At 45.1% G+C, this 24603-nt stretch overlaps 1 protein-coding gene across 2 annotated transcripts in view; it reads right to left on the minus strand.

The window, feature by feature from the left end:
- Positions 1-24078, minus strand: part of CFAP161 (cilia and flagella associated protein 161) — a 113453-nt gene extending 89375 nt beyond the window's left edge. Inside the window, exons 1-4 of one of the 2 annotated variants that reach the window (XM_078682926.1) lie at positions 23939-23972; positions 23586-23626; positions 21416-21594; positions 9493-9592 (exon numbers count right to left, since the gene is read on the minus strand). In XM_078682926.1, coding sequence (XP_078539052.1) covers positions 9493-9582 — 90 coding nt within the window. In that variant the 5' untranslated portion in view covers positions 9583-9592; positions 21416-21594; positions 23586-23626; positions 23939-23972. Of the gene's footprint in view, positions 1-9492; positions 9593-21415; positions 21595-23585; positions 23627-23938 lie in introns of both variants that reach the window. The other variant, XM_078682925.1, reaches the window with a different exon arrangement.
- Between the last annotated feature and the right edge of the window lie 525 nt (positions 24079-24603).

Consider the following 24603-nt stretch of genomic DNA (forward strand, 5'->3'; position numbering starts at 1 on the left):
CTGGGCAATAGCTTGCTTAATCGCCACAACGGCCCCCACAACGCTAGGGATGCCTGGCCTCCACCTTGGGGGTGCCCAGGAGTGGACACATCACAGGGAAAGCCAGGATGGGTTCCACAGCGGTATTCGTACAAGCGCCTTGAGACCCTTGCAGGTGAGTAGTGCGCTATACAAGTATCAACTTACATTTTTTTACATTTTTTGTACTGGATGAGGTTGTTGTACAAAGACCCAATAGTTACAGTCAGGGTCAACGGGGCGTTCTCTGCAGAATTTTTGCTGAGCAGGGACACCTGTCAGGGTTGCCCACCTTCTCCCCTAGTTTTCAAGGTAGTGGTTGAGCCACTGACTAGGCGGATATACAGGGATGCGCTGATCCGTGTCCTACGATGAGACCCTGAATAGTAGAATGCCATTTCGTTATATGCTGACGATGTCCTTTTATACCTGGCAGACCCAAAGCATTCCATCCTGAGAGGACTGCAGACCCTCAAAGTATTTGGGTCATATGCAGGGATCGGTATCAATTGGCGCAAGTCAGTGGCATTCCAGCTATCCAATGGCCATCTAGGTCGTGACTGGGGCTACTCTCCTACCCACCAAATGGGAGGCCTGAGGCTTCACCTATGTGGGGATTTCCATAACAAAGGATCGGGACCTATTCTTCCAACGCAACCTGATCGGAATTCTGGAGGAATATAGAAACGATGCAAGAAATGGAGGATACTTCCAATTTCACTGCAAAGAAGGGTATCCTTTATAAGATGATCTATTTTCTGACATTGTTATACTGCAAAACACTCCACTTAAAGTGCTGGTAGGTTTTTCCACTCAGTGCATGAGTTGACACATGCGCTTCTATGGGACTTGGGGACACCAAGGATTGCCTTGGTAAACCTGACGAGACAAACATCAAAGGGGGGAATCACACTCCCAAGTATATGACTGTACCACTGGGCTGCACAGTTGGTAGTAATTAATGACTGGGCTGTCGCCACACAACAAGAGCCATCACTGTCTGCGGATAGACAGGCAATGGACCAGGAGTGCTAATTCCAGTGACTTTATGGGGGATTGGCAATGGCTCCCTTAACCCTCTGATGGCTACCGCAATTAAGACATGGAGGCGGATGACCCAGGCCCTAGGCTTGAAAGGCAAACTGATGTTAGAGACCCCCTCTATGGGAGTCAGATACGCTGAGAGGTCTGCGGGCAATGGAGAACTACAAAAAATTGGACACACTGGGTATTTCTAAACTGGGTGATGTGACATCTGGAAAGAAGGAGATGTGATTCCTTTCTCTACAAGAGGAATACAAAGTAACATGGAGCCAGTTCCTTCATAATCAGTGATTGAGACACATACTATGTGATTATGAGGGCTTATTGACAGACATAGCAGAGGAATCTCCATTAGAATATTGCATGTTCCCCCTTCAACCCCCACCATCCATGCAAAGTCCCAAATCTACTCAAAGCTTCTTCAAAACAGCCTCCCACTGTTAGACACGCTGACAGAGAGATGGGAGGGTGATTTAGGAAGACTTGAATACATTGACTGGGGGATGACATGCCCATACCCGGGGGAAGGTGGCTATAAGGGCGGGTTTACGGTTAATTCAACTGAAGGCATACTATACTAGACAGTGCATACTATACTAGATATAAGGCGTTCTCCACCACATACTATAATAGAACCAGGGTGTTGTGCATGTGGAGGATTGACAACAATCTCTGCCATAGGGATTCTCGAAAGAGGGGTGCCCTGCTACATACAATTTTGGATTTCCCGAGAGCCCTATATTACTGGGGTAAAGTGGGTACCAGAATTTTGGCAGTGATAGATTACTTGTGATGCTTACCCAGCAACTGGTGACCCTAGGTATCTCGAGAAAACACTTATAAAAAAACACACAAATGTCTATGGGTCTGTAGAGTCAACTTCAGTAACCTGTTTACGACACAACTAAGATAGTGAAAAGTTTATGTGCTCCTGTGTGTACTAGAGGCACAGCATAATATCACCAGGGTATAAAAAGTACCCATCAGTTCCTGTTAGGTACCGCCCTTGTCATCATATGGGTTCTCCTTACACCAAGGAGGACATGCTAGCAACCACTAGGTGTTTAAAGTGGTTGCTGCCACACCATTGAGAGTAATAGTAAAAAGTGGGGAGTACCGGGACAAAATATGTTGGGGTAACTGATATGCAGTGCGTGTATAAGTGAGAGTGAAAAATGAGAAGTGTATAAAATTAGAGAGAAAAGAAAAATGTATTGATGTCTCTCAAAACTTCCAAATTCTAAAAACAGTGCAGAATATCAGCAGATTCATCAAATAACTGCTCCTTTTTAAGCCATAGGTCAACATGTTTCAGCATCTGTGGATACTTTTTGTCCACTGCTTTCATCAGGACCGTAGATTTGCTACTGCAAAAAAGTGAGAAAAAAGATGGTAAAAACTAATAACCATATCACCTGGTCATCCTAGATCATGGGAATTTTTCCTCCAGGAAACTGCATATTCAGACCAGTTGTATAGCCATGCCAAGAACAGGACAAAGGAAGAAGACAAAAAATATAAAGATGTCAACAGTAATATGTACATCAAATAGTAGCTAAACATCCTCTTTATGCTTACTTGTTTGTCATACAAATATTAACAATAAACCATTAATATGGTATTAATACGCTTACCCATTAGGTAGGAGGATAAAGCGTCACCTCACCTGGCTGCAACTCAGGTAAGTGGGGCACCGCTCTAGTGAGAACAGAAGGATAAGGGGTCAGTGAGCTCTTCAAATGCACTGGCTTGTCCTCATAATTAAAACGGCCAAGAAGGTGGCAGATAAGATCCTTGTGGATATACAGGTATTAGAGGGTCAAATGAAAGCAACTATCACTAGTACATTGTTAAAAAAAATAAGGAAGAAAGTAATAAGAACAACAAAGAATTTAAAGATTCCATCCTCTTCACGAAGCTTGAGAAATTCAAGAAGGACCTGGCAAGATTTTCAACAGAGAGGATTTACCCGTATACCAGCGATACCTATGTACCACCAACATTCAATCGCAATGGGCGAAGAGGAGGATCCACCTATGAAACTTCTAGTTCGGAAGAAGTATCGAGTGACTCTGATTCTTCATCAAACAACAATCCCACAAGTAGAAATGGTGGAAGAGGTTACCGACGAGGATGGAGAACCAACTACCAGAACCAGAACCAGTTCCCACATTGGTGGCAACCAAACCCATGGATGTATGGCGGTCCACCTTTTCCTCCGCAAATGGGTACATTTGGAGCACAACCATTTCAATCTGATGCAAATATGCAGCCTTTTTTAGGGTTTGGCAGAGGGAACCCCAGAGGGAGAAGACGACAAGGACAAGTCCAATGGGGGCCCCTTCCACCATCAATAGATCTGAGGAGCGCGAAGAAAGTGCCGCAAGAGTAAGCGGGCTCAAGCCATGGGACAGCCGTGTGATAAATTTAAGCTCACGAGAGCTAACTGGAGATGAAGAGGCTGTACTGAATAGAGGACTTGGTTTCGTGACGACACAAACAGGGGACCCTTTCCTGACACAAATAAAAATGGTGACATTTTTCAGGAAGATCAGATTACACTTTTTCTTTGCCAAGCAGTCAAAGGAAGTATCGGACCAGTTGGAGAAAAATACTGGTCTGAAAAAACTTTTGACCTTTAATCCTCCTGTGGCAGGCTTACCTGCAAAGGTTTTAACCTTTGAACAGGCAGTCGAGAGCGATATCTTGAAATAATATCAAGTTCAGGATCGCCCTTTTATCAATCTACCTAATTAGGAACAGGACGCTCTCTGAAGCCTAACTATTGATGATTCTCTGATAATAAAACCTGCAGACAAGGGCGGTGCCATCAGTCTACTTGACACAACCACTTATTGCTCTGAGTGCTTGAGACAACTTGAAGATACTAAATCTTATCTTCCTCAGTTGGAAGATCCGACGGAACGACTCACCAACATCATTGGCAACATGGTAGAGGAGGCGGTTACAGAAGGATGGATTACGTCCCAAGAAGCTAATTTCCTTCGTACCACCCATCCCAAAATGCCATACTTTTATATATTGCCAAAGGTCCATAAGCAACAACGACCTCCATCAGGACGCCCTATAATATCAGGGATCGGCTCCATTTTGGAACCTTTGTCCACCTTCGTTGATTGCTTCCTACGCCCAATGGTCCGTGAAATGCCAACATTCCTTCAAGACACTAAGGATGTGTTACGGATGCTACCGGAGATTGAATTCGATACTTCTTTGGATCTCTTAGTATCTTTTGACGTGGAATCCCTCTACACCTCCATTCCCCAAAATGATACATTAGAAGTAGTAGAAAATCTACTACTAAAGAGAGACCTACAACCAATTACTCCAGTCCATTTCATCATGAATCTTGCACATTTGGCTATGAAAGAAAATTCGTTTCGGTTTGAGGAGACTATTTATTTGCAGATATCGGGGACCAGCATGGGGAGCGTTTTCGCTCCCAGGTTAGCGAACCTCTATGTTCACAAATTTGAGCAGGAGCATATTTTGATACCTACCAACCCGTTCTTTCACTCACTGCGAACATGGAGGCGCTACATTGACGATGTTTTTGTAGTCTGGTGAGGCACTGTTGGAGACCTATTATTCCATCAATGGTTGAATACAAGGAATAACCACCTCCGCTTTACAGTTGATCATGATAAACATCGCCTTGCTTTTCTTGATCTCCTGATAACAGCTACACCAACTGGCTTAAGATCATAAATCTATAAGAAGCCTATGGCTCGCAACTCTCTATTGAGCTACGAGAGTTGCCATCCGAGAGTTTTGAAGAACAACTTGCCATTTGGCCAATTTTTAAGGATTCAGAGGAACTGTTCCAGCAAAGACTTTTTTAAAGTGCATGCAGAAAACCTGAAGGATCAATTGGTGGCGAGGAAGTATCCAAAGAAAATCATACGTAACTCAATGAAAAGAGAGTCTAATAACAACCGCGAGGCTCTCCTTGAACCATCAGTTACCAAAGAGAAATCTGACAGGATGACTTTTGTCAATACTTTTAACACCAAATCCAACCAAGTACAAAAGATTTTTCTGAGACACTGGTCCATCCTTAATACTGGTGGAGATCACCTACCACCTCCTCTCTTTGCTTTCAAACGAGTGCAAAATCTGAAGGATAAACTAGTACACTGCCGGCGGTAGAAGGCCATCACCCGTGTGGCACCTGTGCCGCTTGCCCGCAGACGAGTAAATCACTAACTTTAGACATCGGTACCAATCGACCTTGGCAGCAGAAAAAATGTACCAACTGCAACAGCCAAAATCTGATTTACTTAATTACATGCCCGTTCCAATTGAGGTACGTTGGCATGACTACGAGAAGGGTTAAAATCCGTATATCAGAACACAAAAGTACGATTAGGTGCCGGAAGCAAGCCACCTGATTGCCAGCCCATTTTTTACAAGCAGGACATGGTCCTACAGATTTCAGTTGGACAGTAATAGAACAACCGTTCATTCCTGACCATGACGCGGATGTCAGTAAATACCTATTCTCCAAGGAACAGAAATGGGTATATAGACTCAACACTGACAAAGAGGGATTAAACGAAGATATACCCTGGATGTCATTGTGATAACTAACAATCTAGCTCTGGTTTCTAGTCTCATGTTGGAGCCTTGATAATATCCACTTAGTTCCTGCCTGATAATGAGATTAATGAACATCTGTGAACAGCATAGCAGGTTGAAAACCTTTAAAAGGAGTGAGGCATAAAATTGGGATCACTATCTTTACCCTACCAAGAACCTTCACATCTGAATACTCCATTCTTCAATTTCGATGTGAGGAAAGATATCCTGCCCATTGTAGAAAGATAAACAAAGCAATAACTGAAGAAGGTCAGGGCTCTGAAATGAACAATGATTCCTCTCTGCAAGAGCGAATGACAACATAGCGGAGAAAGAACACTGCCACCATTAGCGTCTATCCTTATGCCTTGGTTGTATTAAAGCAGGCAGATATTGCACATAGTTAACGAATTTTGTCAATCAACTTCTATTTAAAGATTTTTTTTTTAGCTCTAAGCAGAAAATTACAAGTTTAAAAAGATTGGAATCAGATAATCTAGTAACTTCAGAAATAGGGAATTTACTGATACAGTTGAACTGAACATTGAGTACATACACGAGAAAACTACATTTCCCATGAGCTTATTTTCTCAGTCGCGCTAGCTTTATTAACAATCTTGGCTCGTGGTTGTTTGTTATGTTGAGACGATATCCCATCAGTGATACACCACTTGCAATTTAATATAACTAGAGCAAATGAGCTTTATGGCCAAGATTGTGCTAAAAGATCTTATCGGTATATCTTTGGGTCGGACCGGCTTTAGACTACATTTCCCTACTCCCCTTGCGACCCATGTGACACGCGCACAAATTACACTTCCCATGAGTCTATTTCCGCAATCGCCCTAGCTTTATTAACAATCTTGGCTGGTGGTTGTTATGTTGAGACGATATCCCATTGGTGCTATACCACTTGCCATTTCATAAAACTAGAGCAAATGAGCTTCATGGCCAAGGATGTGCCACAAAAAAAAGAGCTTATCGGTATATAGTTTGGGTCGGACCGGCTCTAGACTACATTTCCCTACTCCCCGTGCGACCCATGTGACACACGCACTAACTTCCAGTCGTGAAGCAACACAAATAATGGTATCCAAACACTGCCGGTTACCTCCCCAGTCAGCTCTGAGGTACGCGAGGGGGAACCCACGGACAGGTTTGTGTCCGCTTTTTGTTCATTGCATTATATGTATCGGAGAGTGAGTGACATCGGAAGAGACAGAGCTTGTTTCTCCCCATTTTCTTTTGAGCATCTTGGGCAGCGTAGAGGGGTGATATATGTCACTGTGATTAAGGCTTTACTAATACGAACAGCCCGTGTGTGAGAGATAACCAGAGTGACCAACACAAGCGTGAATGCGGTTTATGAATTTTGTTTTGAGCTGCTTTAAATCATTGGCAACAAGACGACTAGAGGCACTGCTTTCTGTTCTTTGAACCGTGGGGCTTTAACAACATAGCACCAGGAGAGGTAATAGTCTAGCACACTTTACTAATTGTTAGGAGGTCAGCTGACCGGGGGCTCATAGGAATCTTTCTTTCATTCATGAGAATGGAGTCGTAGAAACAGTCCAAACCATATCTGAAAAGAACGTTGGGTTTTAATTAACTTAACGAATTACGAGACAATATGCACTATTTCTAACCGAGAAAAGACAGAGACTTTTTCATTTGAAGAGCTCACTGACCCATTATCCTTCTGTTCTCACTAGAGCGGTGCCCCACTTACATGAGTTGCAGCCAGGTGAGGTGACGCTTTATCCTCCTACCTAATAGGTAGGCGGATTTATACCATAGTAATGGTTTAATGTTAATATTTGTATGACAAATAAGTAAGCATAAAAAAGGGTGTTTAGCTACTATTTGATGTACATATTACTGTTGACATCTTTATATTTTTTGTCTTCTTCCTTTGTCCTGTTCTTGGCATGGCTATTCAACTGGTCTGAATATGCAGTTTCCTGGAGGAAAAATTCCCATGATCTAGGATGACCAAGGTGATATGGATATTAGTTTTTACCATCTTTTTTCTCACTTTTTTGCAGTAGCAAATCTATGGTCCTGATGAAAGCAGTGGACAAAAAGTATCCACAGTTGCTGAAACATGTTGACCTATGACTTAAAAAGGAGCAGTTATTTGATGAATCTGCTGATATTCTGCACTGTTTTTAGAATTTGGAAGTTTTGAGAGACATCAATAAATTTTTCTTTTCTCTCTTCTCTCCAATTTTATACACTTCTCATTTTTCACTCTCACTTATACACGCACTGCATATCAGTTACTCCAACATATTTTGTCCCGGTACTCACCACTTTTTACTATTACTCTCAATGGTGTGGCAGCAACCACTTTAAACACCTAGTGGTTGCTAGCATGTCCTCCTTGGTGTAAGGAGAACCCATATGATGACAAGGGCGGTACCTAACAGGAACTGATGGGTACTTTTTATACCCTGGTGATATTATGCTGTGCCTCTAGTACACACAGGAGCACATAAACTTTTCACTATCTTAGTTGTGTCGTGAACAGGTTACTGAAGTTGACTCTACAGACCCATAGACATTTGTGTGTTTTTTATAAGTGTATCCCTTGGGGGTTATGTCTATGTTTGGGTCTATAAATATGCCCTGAGACCCTCTCTCAAACAGTTGTTCTTGTTATCTCGAGAGAACATTCTCTTGGTCATTACCTGTTCCTCTTCTTCAATGTGGGCCTAATGGTTGCACAACAGGATTTGATTAAATATCAAGGCAGAGGAATGCTGCCAACCATACAGGAATGGGTGGGGAAAAATACAGATTGGTAAATGAAGACGTGCACACAAGTTTGAGAAAATATGGGGCCCATGAAGAAAAGCTGAAGTCACGGCATCCTAAAGAGACACATAAGGGTAGGGGGACTTGACCAAAAAGGGATCGAGGTGTCATTGGGCTTATGGCAAGGAGCTGTATATATGTATTATGTCAATCTATATAAAAGATAGGCCATTGGACTACAACCTTTCACAGGTAAATTGGACAAATGGTGAAGATAGCCCTGACAGCATGCAATTTATTTGTCATTTATTTAAAGCTCTATGGACACCTTCAAACACGGTCACCAGGGTGCCCACTGTCATGTAGCCAGCAGTAACTATCCAAGTCACAGATGGCCCAGCCACTGGCCCTGTTCAGCAAGTCTCTCCAGTGGTCCTGCTTGAAGGCACCCATGGACCTTTCACGGCTTCCTTCTCTTGAGTTCTCTAATTGGCTGACAATGATGGTCCCCGATCACCCAAGGTCTTGCAGGGACTCTAGCTGTGCATAGATATTTCCTTCCCACGTTATATATATATATATGGGGCTGTCCATTTATATATCTTTTGATGTGCACAGTACTATTATGGTGCTGGTGGTTACTACGGATGGTTTGCGGCAGTGGTGTGTGCCTGCCTGTTACACTACTGATTGTGTGTAGTCTTCAATTGACCTTTAAAGTAATTTTATATTGCTATTAGGCTCACAGTGTGCACGCTGATAGACCCAGTACTTCTGAGCAGAGCTTCCTCACTGTAAGTCAAAAACAAAAACAATGAATGCGGTTTGTTTAACCCTGATTTTTTATTAAAAACTATGTATAGGCCATCATAACCTATAGGTAACCTGGTCCTCCTCAAATTGCAGCCACACTACAGTTCCAACATATTGTATTCCAGTTACAGCCATGGTAATCTTCTACAGATGAAGAGTGTTAAAAGCACATGTACACATCCCCTTGTTTTGCTGTGATGCTTAAATGTGCTCCATCATTCCTACTAAGTATTGCTGTTTCAAAACTCTACTTTGACTTACCTCTTCCCATGACATGTCTTCATTCCAGTTGCCCACCTTGACCGTCCGCTGATAGGTCCCAATGCTCAGGTTTGGCACCAAGTGATGCATGCTTGAAATTCTGTGGATTAGAAGCAGATGTTAAATTTATGGGTATAGCAAACGGTAGTTAGGAGCGCTGTGGGTGCAGCAATGCTTAGGTTTGACTGACTACTAAAGTATTGTTTTTTCCTTAGCTAGACAGCTTTTGGACAAGGCCCGAATGATTAGTAGCCCCAGATCTGTGGATACCTCTTCTCAGTGCTGGACCCTCAGGCAGCTTCTGCACAGAGCTGCGGAGTAACAAGAGAGCTATGTCCGTGATCCTCTTTTTTGAGCTGTTGAACACCAGGCAGTCATTCTGTGGGCAATATTTGGAAGCTAAGGATAGAATATGTGTTCTTTGATATTTTACATGGCCGATGGATCTTTCTTCCATGCTGTGAAGTTTCAGGCAGTCATAAGCAGGAAACCTGCCCCCTGAGCTGCGGTCCGTAGGCAGCCATGGCCCGGGTATTGGTCCTCTCAGTAATCATAGCCTGGAGATCTTTGCACTAGGCTGTGGAGTATCAGACAGACATGGATTTGGAATCTTCATTCTCAGCTGCAGAGTTTCAACCACACATGGCCTGGGGATCTTTGCTGGCAGCTGTAGAGTATTAGGCGGCCATGTCCTGGGGGTCGTTTCTCTCTGCTGTAGTGTATCAGGCAGACATGGCCTGGGGATCTTTGCTCTCAGCTGCAGAGAGCCAGGCCACCCTCGACTGGGAGCTTTTCTCTCAGCTACAGAGTATCAGGCAGACATGGCCTGGGGATCTTTGCTCTCAGCTGCAGAGAGCCAGGCCACCCTCGACTGGTAGCTTTTCTCTCAGCTGCAGAGTATCAGGCAGACATGGCCTGGGGATCTTTGCTCTCAGCTGCAGAGTGTAAGGCAGACCCTCGGCCAACTCCAACGACATCACCCCCTCTCAAACCCTCTGTGACTCCCTAGCCTCTTTTTTCCACAACAAGATTGCAGACATCCACAACAGCTTTGACAAACAGCTTTGACAACCAACCCGGAAACCAACCCACCCCACCATCTGCTGGCCATCTTCCCCCCGTGAACACCCTTAACGCCTGGAACCCAATCTCCACTGAGGACACCATCCGCCTGATGAATTCCATCCACTCAGGATCCCCCACAGACCCATGCCCTCACCACATCTTCAACAAAGCAGACTCCGTCATAGCACCGCACCTCCGAGACGTCATCAACTGCTCCTTCAACTCCGCTACCTTCCCAGAGGACTGGAAACACGCTGAACTCACCGCCCTTCTGAAAAAACCAACAGCGGACCCCACCGAACTCAAAAATTACCGCCCCATCTCTCTCCTTCCATTCCCGGCCAAAGTCATCGAGAAAGCCGTCAACAACCAGCTCGCCGCCTTCCTCGAAGCCAACAAATCCCTCGACCCCTCTCAATCGGGATTCCGAGCAAAACACAGCACTGAGACCGCCCTCATCGCAGCAACAGACGACATTCGAACTCTACTGGACAATGGAGACACAGTCGCCCTCATCCTCCTCGACCTCTCTGCAGCATTCGATACAGTCTGCCACAGCACCCTTCTACAGCGCCTCAGAAACATCGGAATACAAGAAAAAGCACTCGAATGGATCACCTCCTTCCTCTCCGGAAGAACACAGAGAGTCCGCCTCCCACCATTCAAGTCCGAGGCCACTGAAGTCATCTGTGGCGTACCACAAGGATCCTCACTCAGTCCCACCCTCTTCAACGTATACATGAGCCCCCTCGCGGCCATCGCACGCCAACACAACCTCAACATCAAAACAAAGCCGTCTGAAACTGAACTCAGACAAAACAGAAGTCCTCATCTTAGGTACATCCCCCTCTGCTTGGGACGACTCCTGGTGGCCGGAAGCTCTCGGAAAAGCACCCATCCCGACAGACCACGCACGGAACCTTGGCGTCATCCTGGATTCTTCACTCTCAATGAACAGACAAGTTAACGCCGTATCCTCTTCCTGCTTCAACATTCTTCGCATGCTCAGAAAAACATTTCGCTGGATCCCCCCCGAAACAAGGAAAACAGTCACCCACGCTCTGGTCACGAGCCGACTGGACTACGGAAACACCCTCTACGCAGGTACCACCGCTAAACTCCAGAAGAAACTCCAACGAATCCAAAACGCCTCAGCCAGGCTCATACTGGACATCCCACGCAACGAACACATCTCTGGTCACCTTAAAGACCTCCACTGGCTACCCGTCAATAAGAGGATCACCTTCCGACTGCTTACCCACGCACACAAATCACTCTACGACACCGGACCAGATTGCCTCAACTCTCGACTGTCCTTCTACACCCCCTCCCGCCAACTACGTTCTTCCAGCCAAGCCCTCGCCACTGTACCTCGCATCAACAAGACCACCATGGGAGGCAGATCCTTTTCATACCTGGCTGCTAAAACATGGAACTCACTCCCCGCTTACCTGCGCCTCACCCAGAACCACCTAGCGTTCAGAAAGCAGCTTAAAACGTGGATATTTGACAAATAATCCTCCTCCCATTCCTAAGCGCCTTGAAACCCTCTGGGTATGTAGTGCGCTATACAAATTTTATGACTTGACTTGACTTGACTTGACATTGTCTGGGAAACTTCCCTGACAGGTGTGAAGAGCCAGTTGCCCTCGACTGGAAACGTTGCTCTCAGCTGCAGAGTATTAGATAGTCATGGCCTAGGAAACTTTGCTGTCAACTGCAGCGTATTAGACATGATCTAGAGCTCTTTACTCTTGCAGCTGCAGAGTATCAGACAGACATGGCAGGAGGTTCTTTGCTGACAGTTGCAGAGTACAGGCAGACATGATCTGGGAATCATTCTGCTCGTTGATGCAGAGTATCAGGCAGACAAGTCTAGAGATCTGAAGTCTCTCTACTGCAGAGTATCAGGCAGACAAGGCCTGGGGATCTTTAGTCTCTCTACCGCAGAGAATCAGGCAGACACGGCCTAGGGATCTTTAGTCTCTCTACTGCAGAGTATCAGGCAAACAAGGCCTGGAGAGCTTTAGTCTCTCTACTGCAGAGTATCAGGCAGACAAGGCCTGGGGAGCTTTAGTCTCTCTACTGCAGAGGTTCAGGCAGACACAACGTGGGAATATTTCGTCTCTCTACTGCAGAGTATCAGGCAGACACAACGTGGGGATCTTCAGTGTCCCTACTGCAGAGTATCAGTCAGACAAGGCCTGGGGATATTCATTCTCTCTACTACAAAGAATCAGGGAGACAAGGTCTAGAGATCTAAAGTCTCTCTACTGCAGAGTATCAGGGAGGCACGGCCTGGGGATCTTTAGTCTCTCTACTGCAGAGTATCAGGCAGACACGGCCAGGGGATCTTTAGTCTCTCTACTGCAGAGTATCAGGCAGACACGGCCAGGGGATCTTTAGTCTCTCTACTGCAGAGTATCAGGCAGACACGGCCAGGGGATCTTTAGTCTCTCTACTGCAGAGTATCAGACAGACATGGGCTAGGGATCTTTGCCCTCATTGATGTAGAGTATCTGCAGTACTAGAACCCTGCACACCCTTGTCACTGTAGTGTACACCAGACACTGGTTCCAGTCAGCGGAGGCAAGGCAGGATATAAAAACGCCATAGGGAGGGAACAGTACATTACATGACAGGGAGGAGGAAGGGCAGGATAAATGAGCATGGGTCTGCAAGGCATGTACCAATTGTGTCCAACGGAAGAATAAAGAATCTTTTTTTCCCAAACTGCCTTTCTCAGTGTGTTTCTCTGCTGTGGGGGACATGGATGTAACAATTGGCGATGAGGTGGGATCAGAAAGCATGACATCACATCTTGTATTACAGGACCCACACCACAAGGAGTCCATTAGCAGTTGTGTGTAATCTCAGGGAGTCCTCCCCCGCCAAAGTTTCACCACTGCCAAGCACACCAAGGCGTGCATCTTCAAAAAAGCCCAGAGTGTGCACCAGAAGCCCTCGTGGTAGCTCAGATGCGAGTGCGGCCGCATACAGCATAAAGAGTGCCCCAGAAAGCATTGCAGGCACAAAATAACGCAAGATCTCCCGAGAACTTGGGATCATACTTGAGTCAGTGCCTATCTCTCAATGCAAATCAATGGGAGGGGCCATTTTAAAACAAGGCAATCCTGAAGGATCTTAGACTTGACTGCGAGTGGCCATTTTGAAGTCAGGTAACTCATTGTTAAAGACAGATACAACACAAAAAGGAGGAAGAGCTGGTGAAGCGGGGGAAAAGCAAGAAAGAAGTGACTGTGACACAGGACCACTGCGTCGCTCTCACGATGACCAAAGAAGGCATCCCAGGCACAGTTTTTTTATGCCCCCAGCCATTTGATCTCTCAGACTCCCAAACTAAAGGCGCAACGTGGGAAAATGGATCAGACGATGTGAGCGCTACCTGAGAGCCACCTACAAAGGTCACTCAGACGAACAGGCCAAAGACCTAGTCCTCAATTTAGCCTGCTATGACATAGAAGATCTCCTCGTAACATTCCTGCATGAGTCCATCACCACGTAAAAATGTCTAATAAAATGCCTCACAGACAGTTTAGATCCAAAGCGCAATGTTGACTATGTATGGTATACATTGAACACAGTATGCCAGAAAGCAGACGAATCACTAGACGACTTCACAACGAGATTGAGAAAACTTGAACTTACTACAAATTTGACAAATTCAACAACAAGGAGGCAATACGACTACACATCACTGAAGGGTGCTGCTCCACTGGATTTTGCCAAAAAGAAATAAGAAAACATACACGCTAAAGAAAATACTGGCCATGGCAAAGATGGACGCCAGAGCCACATCACATGCCATCAATATGGAGAGTGGAAGAACAAGAACAATGGAACAAGTCCACAGTGTGGCAGGAAGCAGTACCAAGAACACCAAACAGATGCCGCCACTGCATAGGAATGAGAGGACATGCTATCATTGTGGACTGGCGTACCCGCACAGTGGCGCCACCCCAGCCATGGGACAGAAGTGTCGAAAACAGAACACAGAAAATCATTTTGCGAGTGTGTGTAGGGGCAGAAACACATGGCCAGGAAGAGGTCAACCTGACAGACTGAAGGCCAAGTTGAGACATTATGCAAGACACATGGAAACAGGCAATCGCAGTCCCTCAGCGGACTGAGACACCACCTCACTATGGCAAACAAATGAATGCCTATACCTCATGTCGGCGGACGCAGTTTCAGAAAGACATCGGAACACATACATTTAGCAGATGAACAAGGCATCGAGAAAATGTCGATCTGTGTTTTAATACATATTTCTTTCCTTGCAGCACTGCAGAAGTGTAGGGAGTTGCCTGGCTCCCCTCTGCTTTAATTAGTACTTCATTTTACCTTTATCACGCTTTAGTTGTCTTTTTTATTTTAGGTCTCTTTTCTTTACTAGTATCGCCGTGCAGGGGAGGAAGCTCTCCTGATGTGTACGAGGTTACTAGGCCCCGGTTAATGTTTGCTTTGCCCACCCATGCTCTCCGGATTTGCTGGAGAACACCCACGCTTCTCCCGAGGCAGCCTACTTTACTATGGTCGACCTGCAGAGGGCGCGCTCAGCAGGCGCGCCAAAGGCAAGTGCGTCTGCGCCTGTCCATGGCCGTTGAGGGTCTGGGGCCAGAATACCATTTGAACCACCAATGAATTCACCACTCTGCTCTCAAACTCAGAAACATAGCTCCAGCATCACTGAGGGACTGTGTGATTTCAATGCAGGTAGGTGGCTCCCACTGAAAATACTACTCCTGTGACTTTACGCTAGAGCTAAACATAAATGGTTATGAGAATCAATGTCTGACCTCCCTCGCAGCATATTGGAGACATTGCAATTATTATAAACTCACCTTCAAGTGCACCTTTCATGACGTGGACACAGTCGAATGTGAGGCAGCACTCTTTTCGCTAACTCTCTCAAGTGTACTTCTCATTTATCGCCCCCCGGGTCGACCACCAAATTTATCTTGGCCATTGTTGATACTATCAAAGGGCACACGTTGGATCCCATTTTTTTCCGACTTTCCATCTCACTTAGTGGAAACCCCTATTACCGTGCCCTGGTCAGATCACTATTTGATCACCTTTTCTATTCCTCTATCTAAACCTTCCCGCTGCACACACAAGAACCAGTCTGTCCTTTCTAGGAAATGAGCCAGTCAACTCAGAAACCCTTACAACTGTCCTAGCCACTTCCAATCGTAATATAGGCGAGGACTTGGAGATAGATCTAGCCGCCAACAATATAGACACATGGCTAACCTCGACCTTAGATCGTATAGCACCTCTGGCCCCCAAACAGAATCCTAGAACCCTCCCCTCTTATCCTTGGTACAATGAGCAATTAGCAGCAGCCAAGAAACCCTGCAAGCACTTTGAACATGACTGGAGAAAAGACTATAGTCCAACCAGCCCCTCTAGCCACAAACTAGCGCTAAAACAATGCAACAAGCTCATCAGAAGCTCTCGTAGAGAGTTCTATGCTCAGAAAACTGGCTCTGCGGTTAAACCTTCTAAAGAATTCTTCTCCATACTTAAGTCATTATCCTCTCTCAAACGCGTGCCCACTTCTGCCACTCATTCCACAGAAAATTGCAACAACATAGCCACCTTCTTTTCCTCAAAAGTGACCAAGATCTATAACACCTTTCCCATTGAAACCCAGAAGGCAAGGTTACCACCAGTCATGGCCAAACCCGGTGGGCTGGTCACTCTCACCTCCACCTCCCTCGATGAAGTACGTACTCTCTTCCTGCACATCAAGTCGGGTTTCCCTTTGGACCCAGCCCCGCCCAAAATTCTTCGTTTAGATTCAGCAGCTATTCTTCCTCATCTTAAAAAATTGATAACCAGGTCCCTTAACTTAGGTCTAGTCCCCAAGAATTGGAAGCATGCAATGGTACTCCCCATACGCAAAAAAACTCTCTCTAGATCAGTCTATCTTGGAAAACCTCAGACCTATATCTCTTCTGACATTCTGTACAAAAATCCACAAAAAACACGTGAATAATCTGCCAAGTTGCTCCATTGAATCCAATAACCTGCTCCATTCATCCCAATCGGGTTTCAGGGCTAATCACTTTACCGAGTCCGTCCTACTCCTTGCAGGGGAAACACTGAGACAGAGTGCTGACAAAGGTCTGAACTGAGCCCTGATACTGCTAGACCTGGCCACAGCTTTCGACACTGTCTCCCATGACTTCTTAGTACAGAGGCTAGGGGAGTACAGAGTTGGTAGCATGGCGCTCAAATGGTTTACTTCCTTTCTTCGGCATCTTACCCAAAAGCCTTGTGTAGCTAAGATTTTTATTCTGCCAAAGGGAGTCCCACTGGGCTCTATTTTTAGCCTCACCCTGTTAAATATATACATCCGCCCCTTAGCAGAGATTATTGACAGACAGAAGGTGCAATTAGTGTTGTACGCTGACGACACTCAATTAATTGTCATGCTCTCGCAGTCCGAAGGTGCTTCAGTGAATCAACTTAAATCCTGCCTGTCAGAGGTCGCCACCTGGATGGCCGAAAGCTGTCTGAAACAAAACAAAACAAAACAATAAAAGAAATACAACCAAAATCTTGACAGTGGGTAGAGCCCCCTCGATCTGGACTTTGGCCTGGTGGCTGGACACCTTGGCCAGCTCCCGGAACCCAAACTCAAAGTGAAAAACGTAGGGGTGTGGTTTGATTCCAAACTCACCTTTGAAAACCAGATCAGCTGTGTCTCCGGGAAATGTTTTGGCATCCTCAAGTACCTTAGGAAAATCCTGGATCTACTTCCGCTGGAGTCACAGAAAACCATTGTTCATGCCCTAATACCTTCACAGCTTGATTACGGCCATGTCCTATATTTGCGCGCCACCAAGGGCAACCTGAATAAGCTTCAAAGAGTACAAAATGTGGCGGCTTGCCTGGTACTCAATCTTCCTAGAAGATGCTCTGTTTCTGCGGCTTTGAACCAACTTCATTGGCTTCCAGTAGTAAAAAGAATCAACCTCAAAGCCATGTGCTTCTGCTGCAGAATTCTCTCCAAGCAAGGTCCCAAATATATCCATTCCTTGACCCAACCATATGCTCCTTCTCATGTTCTTAGATCTTCCATAGCTAAGCTGGCCTGGGTACCCCAGGTGAATAGCCAGACTGGGGACAAGCTCTTTTTCATTTCTAGCTTCGAAAACCTGAAACTCTCTACCACCCTATCTGAGAGCAGAATCATCTGAGAAACTTTGCAGGAGCTCACTGAAAACCTGGCTATTCTGCTCCCTTTAATCCTGTTTTCCTTTATGCCTTCATCCCACATCGCTTACTCATTAGCGTTCTTGCCTCTGAAAGTCCTTGGTCTTAGTGTGGGGACACATTCTTTTGGTGTATACAGGCGCTTTATCAATCACTTATTATCTCAGGGTAGGAGCTCATGCAGCACAGTTAGTGCTCAACAGTGGAGCCACATGAAACATCACGTGTGCATCGGAGTACGATAACATTGGCATCAACACATAACTATCGCCATCCAAGTTTGACTCATGTGGGTGCGAATGCCCAGTAATTAACTCAGACAAGTTTGAAAAGACGCTCACATATAATGAGACGTTATTTCGAGCGCAGATATGTGCCTTATGAGGAGATATCCATGTGTCAGAGCATCACGGCATCTTGAGAGACTACCCAGCGCTTTTCAGAGGGCATGAAAAGCTGGAAGACACACAGGTCACTCTTCACATCAACAAAGCAATAAAACCCATAGTTCAGCATCACCGCCAAGTTCCAGTGCACCTTCAAATACAGGTGGAGGAAGAACTCAAGAGCCTTATAGCAGTGGAGAAAGAACTCAAGAGCCTCCTAGCACAGGACATCATTGAAATGCTGAAGAGACAACTCTGTGGATGTCCTCCATTGTCGCCGTTTTGAACAAAAACACACAAAAACTATGTATCTATGTAGACATGCATTTACCAAATACTGCCATAAAAAGGGAAAGATACCCTGGTCCCCACTTGAAAGACATGATCAGGTGCCTAAATGGAGCTTACATGTTCTCCATATTAGACCTTATTAAAGCATACCACCAGTTGGAACTTGACCCTCAGTCACACTGCATTACCACGTTCTCCACACACCTGGGATTGATTTGTTATAGACTCCTAATCTTTGGTGAGTCATCTGCAGCTAAAACCTTTCAGAAATTGGTGAGAAGAGTAATACTGCCCATAAAGAACTGTCTGAACTATAGCGATGACATTATAGTATTCGGCCACACAAAAGAAGAGCACAACAGAGAGCTAAGGGAAGTGTGCAGTCACCTGAAAAAAGCTGAACTGACATTAAATGAAGACAAATGTGAGTTGGAGAACGAGGGACTCATCTTATTTGTGCACATTTTTCCCAGAAAGGAATATAGCTAGACCCTAGCAAAGTCAAAATACAGCACAAGACAAAGGAGGCCGAGGACGTTGCAGAAGTGCAGTCATTCTTAGAGTTGGCAAGCTACTGCAAAGATTTTGTAACAGTGAGTACCCCACTTTGTGAACTCACCAAAAAAGGGCAACAGTTCATCTGAACCCCAGAGTGTGAAAAATCATTTGCGGCCATCAGACATGCTGTGGCAGCAGTGGATCACCTTGCATACTTCAACACCTCCCTCTGCACTGAACTCACATTAGATGCTAGCCTAGTGGGTTTAGGTGCCATTCTAGCTCAACACAGGTCTGGTTGTGATTCACTGAGGGCCATTGTTGCATATGTAAACAGAAGCCTCACAGAGGTAGAAGGGGCATATTCTCAACAAGAGAAAGAGAGCCTAGCCATAGTATAGGCTTGTGAGCATTATCACATGTTCATATATGGGAAGCCGTTCACAATTGTGACAGATCACCAAGCACTAATTACGATATACAGCAACCAAAGTGCAAAAATACTGCGACGCATCGAGAGGTGGGGGATACGTTTGATGGACTATGGCTTCAAAATTGTTCACAGACCTGGAAAAGACCACAACCCTGCAAATTACATGTCGAGACTCCCTTTGCCAAGCATGAAACAGACACAGTCCATGGTTGAGGAATACATCAATTTTGTACTGTGACAAAATACTCCAAGGCAAATTACAATGAAAGACCTAATAAATGAAACAATGAAAGACGCCACATTGGAAGCAGTGAAAAAGATTATGAAGCAAAAGAGATGGAGACACGTGACCAGTAACAGCAAAGTCAGAGAAGGGGTCAATAGAGAAGAAGTGCTCGCATTTAAAAATGTACAAGAAGAACTACCTGAAACAGAGAGAGGGATACTGCTTTGAGGCACTAGAATAGGCATACCACACTCTTCGCTGACAGACAGTCAGCCTAGCCCATGAACGCCACAGAGGAATGGTGGCTACAAAACAATTGTTGACTGAAAAATATGGTTCCCAGGCCTTGACCATCAGGTGGAGGAGATGATTACGACCTGTCATCTTTGTCAGAACACGGGGCGGCTGTCTAAGCCAGAGCAAATACGCATGTTGGGCCTCCCCGATGCCGTAAGGTTGACACTAGAGGTGGACTCCTATTAGACACTGGTAGATACCTACTGGTCAACACTGGTGAGTATTCTCATTTCCCGCTAGTGCGCTAAGTGTCGTCCACCTCAGCAGCAGCCACACTGCCCATCATGGATGAAATATTTGCAGCCTGGGGTGCTCCCCAAATGCTCAAAACAGACAAATGACCTCCATTCTCAAGAGAAGAATTTTGCAGATTCATGGCCAACCTAGGGATAGATACATTATCAGAAAATAACGCCACTATGGCCCCAAGCCAACGGCATAGTAGAGCGTTTCATGGGCAACATAAAATAAGAAGTCCAAAGATCCAAACTGATGCAAATTTCAGTTGGCCAAGCCGTGTGTCAAGCACTTTGGGACTACCGCAACACCCCACACAGTTCCACAGGGCGGCGTCTGTCTGAACTAATGCCAAGAAGGAAAAGCAGAACTCGTCTGCCTCAGCTTGAGAACAAGGCACCGCCAGAACATGGCGTCACAGTCACATGTAACCAGGAGGTCAAGGAGAAGATGAAAAAGCAGGCAGACACCTGATGTCATACGACCATTTCCAGACTGAAAGCCGGAGACATGGTCCTCGTGTGCTAGCATCAGACATAGAAATCAGATAGTCCATTCTCAAGCCAGCCATTGGCAATTTCAAGTGTTAAAGGAACAATGATCACAGGGTCAGCAGGACCCTATTCCATCACCAAGAACAGCTCACATTTCAAAGAATTTCTGATAGTGGAAGATGAGGAATGAGAGGAAGCGGCTCAGTCTCCTGATGATGGACCACGGTATGATGAGGAAGCGGAAGATAGGCCAGGCAGCTGGCAACATCATGCCCGAGAAACCTCAAGTCCATCACGGGTGATTCAAAGGCCCAAAAGAGAAATTGAAGAAATCTGATGTGCATTGAAAGTGGCTACTGTTCTTGTTGTTGGTTGTTTTTTTCTCTATCTCTCTCTTGTCCACTTTCTCTCTTCTTCGTCTCACTTGTCATCCAAGGAAATGTGTTTATTTGTTGACAAAGGGGGGAGAGGTCATAATTCCGGCATGAGGCAGGTCACTGGAACCCTGCACACCCTAGTCACTGTAGTGGACAATGGACACTCATTTTGGTCATTTGAGGTAATCCAGGATATATAGGGGCCACATAGAGGGAACAGTACATTACAAGGCAGGGAGGCGGAAGGGCAGGATACATGAGCATGGGTCTACAAGACGTGTGTCCACCGCAAGAATAAAGAATCCTCTTTTCCCTACCTGCCTGTCTCAGCATGCTTTCTCTACTGTAGGGGACAAGGATGAGACACTCACCACTGTAGGTTCACGTTATTGACTCACAGATCAACTGTGGCAACGACTTGGTGCAGGATCCACTCCTTCAGCCCACAGTAGCTTAGTATTTATCTTCTTAGTGATAATACTGCCGTCAGGGTTCCTGCCAGTGAGTGTTTGGGTTTCCTTCTATTCTGCTGTAGACAGACGGCTGCAGTCTGCAATGGAAATTGTTCTTATTAAAACTTAATTTGGGTGAATAAGGATTAAAAGCATTGCAGCATCTGTTGGAGTTACCTGAAATGTCCGCTTGCCTAAATGCCTAGAGGTTTGCTATCAAACAGTCTGAGGCAAAATATGGTAAAACGACAGATGTGGCATTGGAGAGATGTAAGTTTTACTTCATGTGTCAGGAACAAGGGGAGTCTCTGGGCAAAGTACTGCATCACATGCTTGGTGCCATAATAACTAATACAGGTAAGAGGGATCCTAAACTGCTGTGCGGCATCCCTTGAGCTGTAAATGTAATCTCTTTTGATTAACCCGTTGACCGCGGCTGGAATTGCGCTGCGGTGCGGGTGATTTATGACTGGGCGTGATCAGGACGGCCCCCGGCCGTCCTCCGCACATGCCCACCGTGACGTCGGACGTCCGGGGGCCGTTCGACGCACGGAAAGGGTTAAACAGGTTGGGGTGGTGGAGGCTATCTCTACAGTCGTCTAAAAAAGGTTGCAGGGTTTTATAAAATGTATGCTATATTCCAATACAATGTCCAGTAATTAATAACTCTAATTAATCACAGAGAGCCCCTCTGTTATAAGAAGGTTTTTTTTTTCTCCACTTAGATTTTTTTTAGGTAAACAATGAGTTTTCCTTAAATAACCCTCATCCACTAGGGTTACCCCTTGGTTGCATGCTTCATCATTGGGTTCTTCCTATCCTGCTGCGGAACGGTGTCAATATCTCGAAAGATAAGGCTACTCCCTTGCTTAAAGGAGAGCGCCCGCCCATGTCTCTGTCGGCATGGGCGGGCACTCTCCTTTAAGCAAGTGAGTAGCCTTGAGGCAAGTGTGACTACAGGCGTCTCTTCCCCCGTATGGTCTCATGTTGCAATTAAGAGTAAACTAATATTTGATACTTATCTTTCGAGATATTGACACCAATGGGTGCTATATGCTTTTACTACATTTGTTAATTTTCCTCCTAAGTATTGGGAGTTGCAAGAGTGGTACCAGGGAACTCACTAATAGTAGGGCTAGAAATATGTTGACCAGTGGAACTAAGGCACATTATATCCTTAAAAGTTCCAATTTTTCCCCATATTTTAACCATACCAGAAACAGGTAATAATAAAGAATCTTTTCCTTCTAGCCAGGTATTTTTAACTTCTTTTTCCTCCTACTCATACCGCAACACTTCACCTACACATAGTACCAACCATAAGTGCTCCCACGTCCCCGTAGGTCGTAGCATGCCCAGTTCCGCAGTGGGACTGGAAGAACCTGATGATAAAGCATGCCACCAAGTGTTAACGCTGGTAAGTAGGGTTATTTAAGGAAGACTCATCATTTTCCTAAAAAAAACTGTAAGCGGAAAAAAAACTTATATTAAATAGCGTTTATATTGGAGGACAAGTCCTCGTGTTTCTAATTGTTCCTCTACATATCCCCTCGCCCTCACTATTTAGAAACAGTAATTAATAACTACAGCATATGTTACTGGGTTGAGAAGTGCATATAACATTAGAAAGAATTCTCCCCAGGACAGAAACGCCTGTCAAATGTGTGGTCAAAAAAAGTGGCTAAAATATGGTCCTAAATGGATGAACATGTGTAAAACATGCTTCACTAGATTTAACTACAAACACAAGAACATGAGAGTATGTGAAGGGGTTGTTTTCTTAGGGAGAGAGATGTGTGAGAAGGAGCAAGGGTGGACTGAGGATGAGAAATGGTTTCTGTTGGAAGTTGGAGTGTAGAAGATTGATATTTTGAGAGTGGAAAGTTAAGGAAATAAAAATAGAGCTTGTTTCCTGGTCCCCTTGATATCTGCCACAAAGTCATATCCGTGTGTTCTTTACTCCTTTTACAGAGTCGCCCATCAATATATATGTATGAGTCCGAATTCTGTATTTGATTCCAACCTATCTGTATATACCTAATTTTATGCAACTGGTTGTAGGCGCTGGCAACTGATGTCTGATACTCACTTTAGGTAACCAGAACTTATTTGTCTTAATCAGATGTTTCCCTAGAGAAAGAAAGGAACAACGGGGAGAAAGAGAAATAGGAAAACAATGAGATAAATAAATAGGAAGTGGTTGGTGGGCCAATTGCATAAATCAAAACTAGACTGTGTGGATAAACGGCTTTCTCTTCAGTCTCGGTACATTCTGCGTACATACTCTTCCCGGACATGGCCTCGCTCTGTCTACAAATGTCCCTCTCCTGGTGTTGGTACTAACATCCATTGCGCTTTCCTTCTTTCCATTCTCCTCATATTTGCCCCCATTCTCTGTACATTTCCCCCGCCCTCCTATTTTCTATGCCCCTTTCTTCTTACCTTTCGTCCACTCCTGGATTCAGTGGTTGAGCGTGCCCGCAATCTTTTGTTGATATGTTTCCACGGAAACGCCTTGCGTCACTTCTGTGGGTGGGGCTATGAGTTCCACGAAGAATTGAATCGAATCTTAGTGGTGGGAGGCGGGACTCCTGCAGCCAGGAGCGGAAGTAACTACGGTAAGAGAGGTGATAAGAAAGAATGAAGGGAGATTGATATTTCTGCCTCGTCGAGTGAGACTGAGTTGAGCTACTTCTGACTGACAATTCTTGCAGCTGTCGGACTCCACAACTAGTCTCTTTTTACCTTTTCTAACGAACAATATGGCCTCTAACGGATCATGTGATTCATCACACAAACCGAATCTACAATAACATCCTAAAAAAAAAATATTTTAACAAGCCCGTGAAATTTACCCATCATTATGGAAAAGGAGGGCGACTCCAAATGTTAACAAATATACAGCGCTGCCCATAAGTCTCGGCTACATTTTCAAATTCTCAGTGGAGCGCGATTTGTCTGTTGTAGATTGCTCGCGCCATCTAACGGACACTGGTGGACAGACTTTATTGTTTTTGACTTGGACTTCTCACTGCTATTAAGGTTTCGCCTGAAATCTATTGTATATAATCATAATGTATCTTAAAATTGGCTCTTATCAGTTCCCG

The sequence above is a fragment of the Lissotriton helveticus genome, chromosome 3_1 (assembly GCF_964261635.1).
Source record: "Lissotriton helveticus chromosome 3_1, aLisHel1.1, whole genome shotgun sequence".
NCBI classification, from domain to species: domain Eukaryota; kingdom Metazoa; phylum Chordata; class Amphibia; order Caudata; family Salamandridae; genus Lissotriton; species Lissotriton helveticus.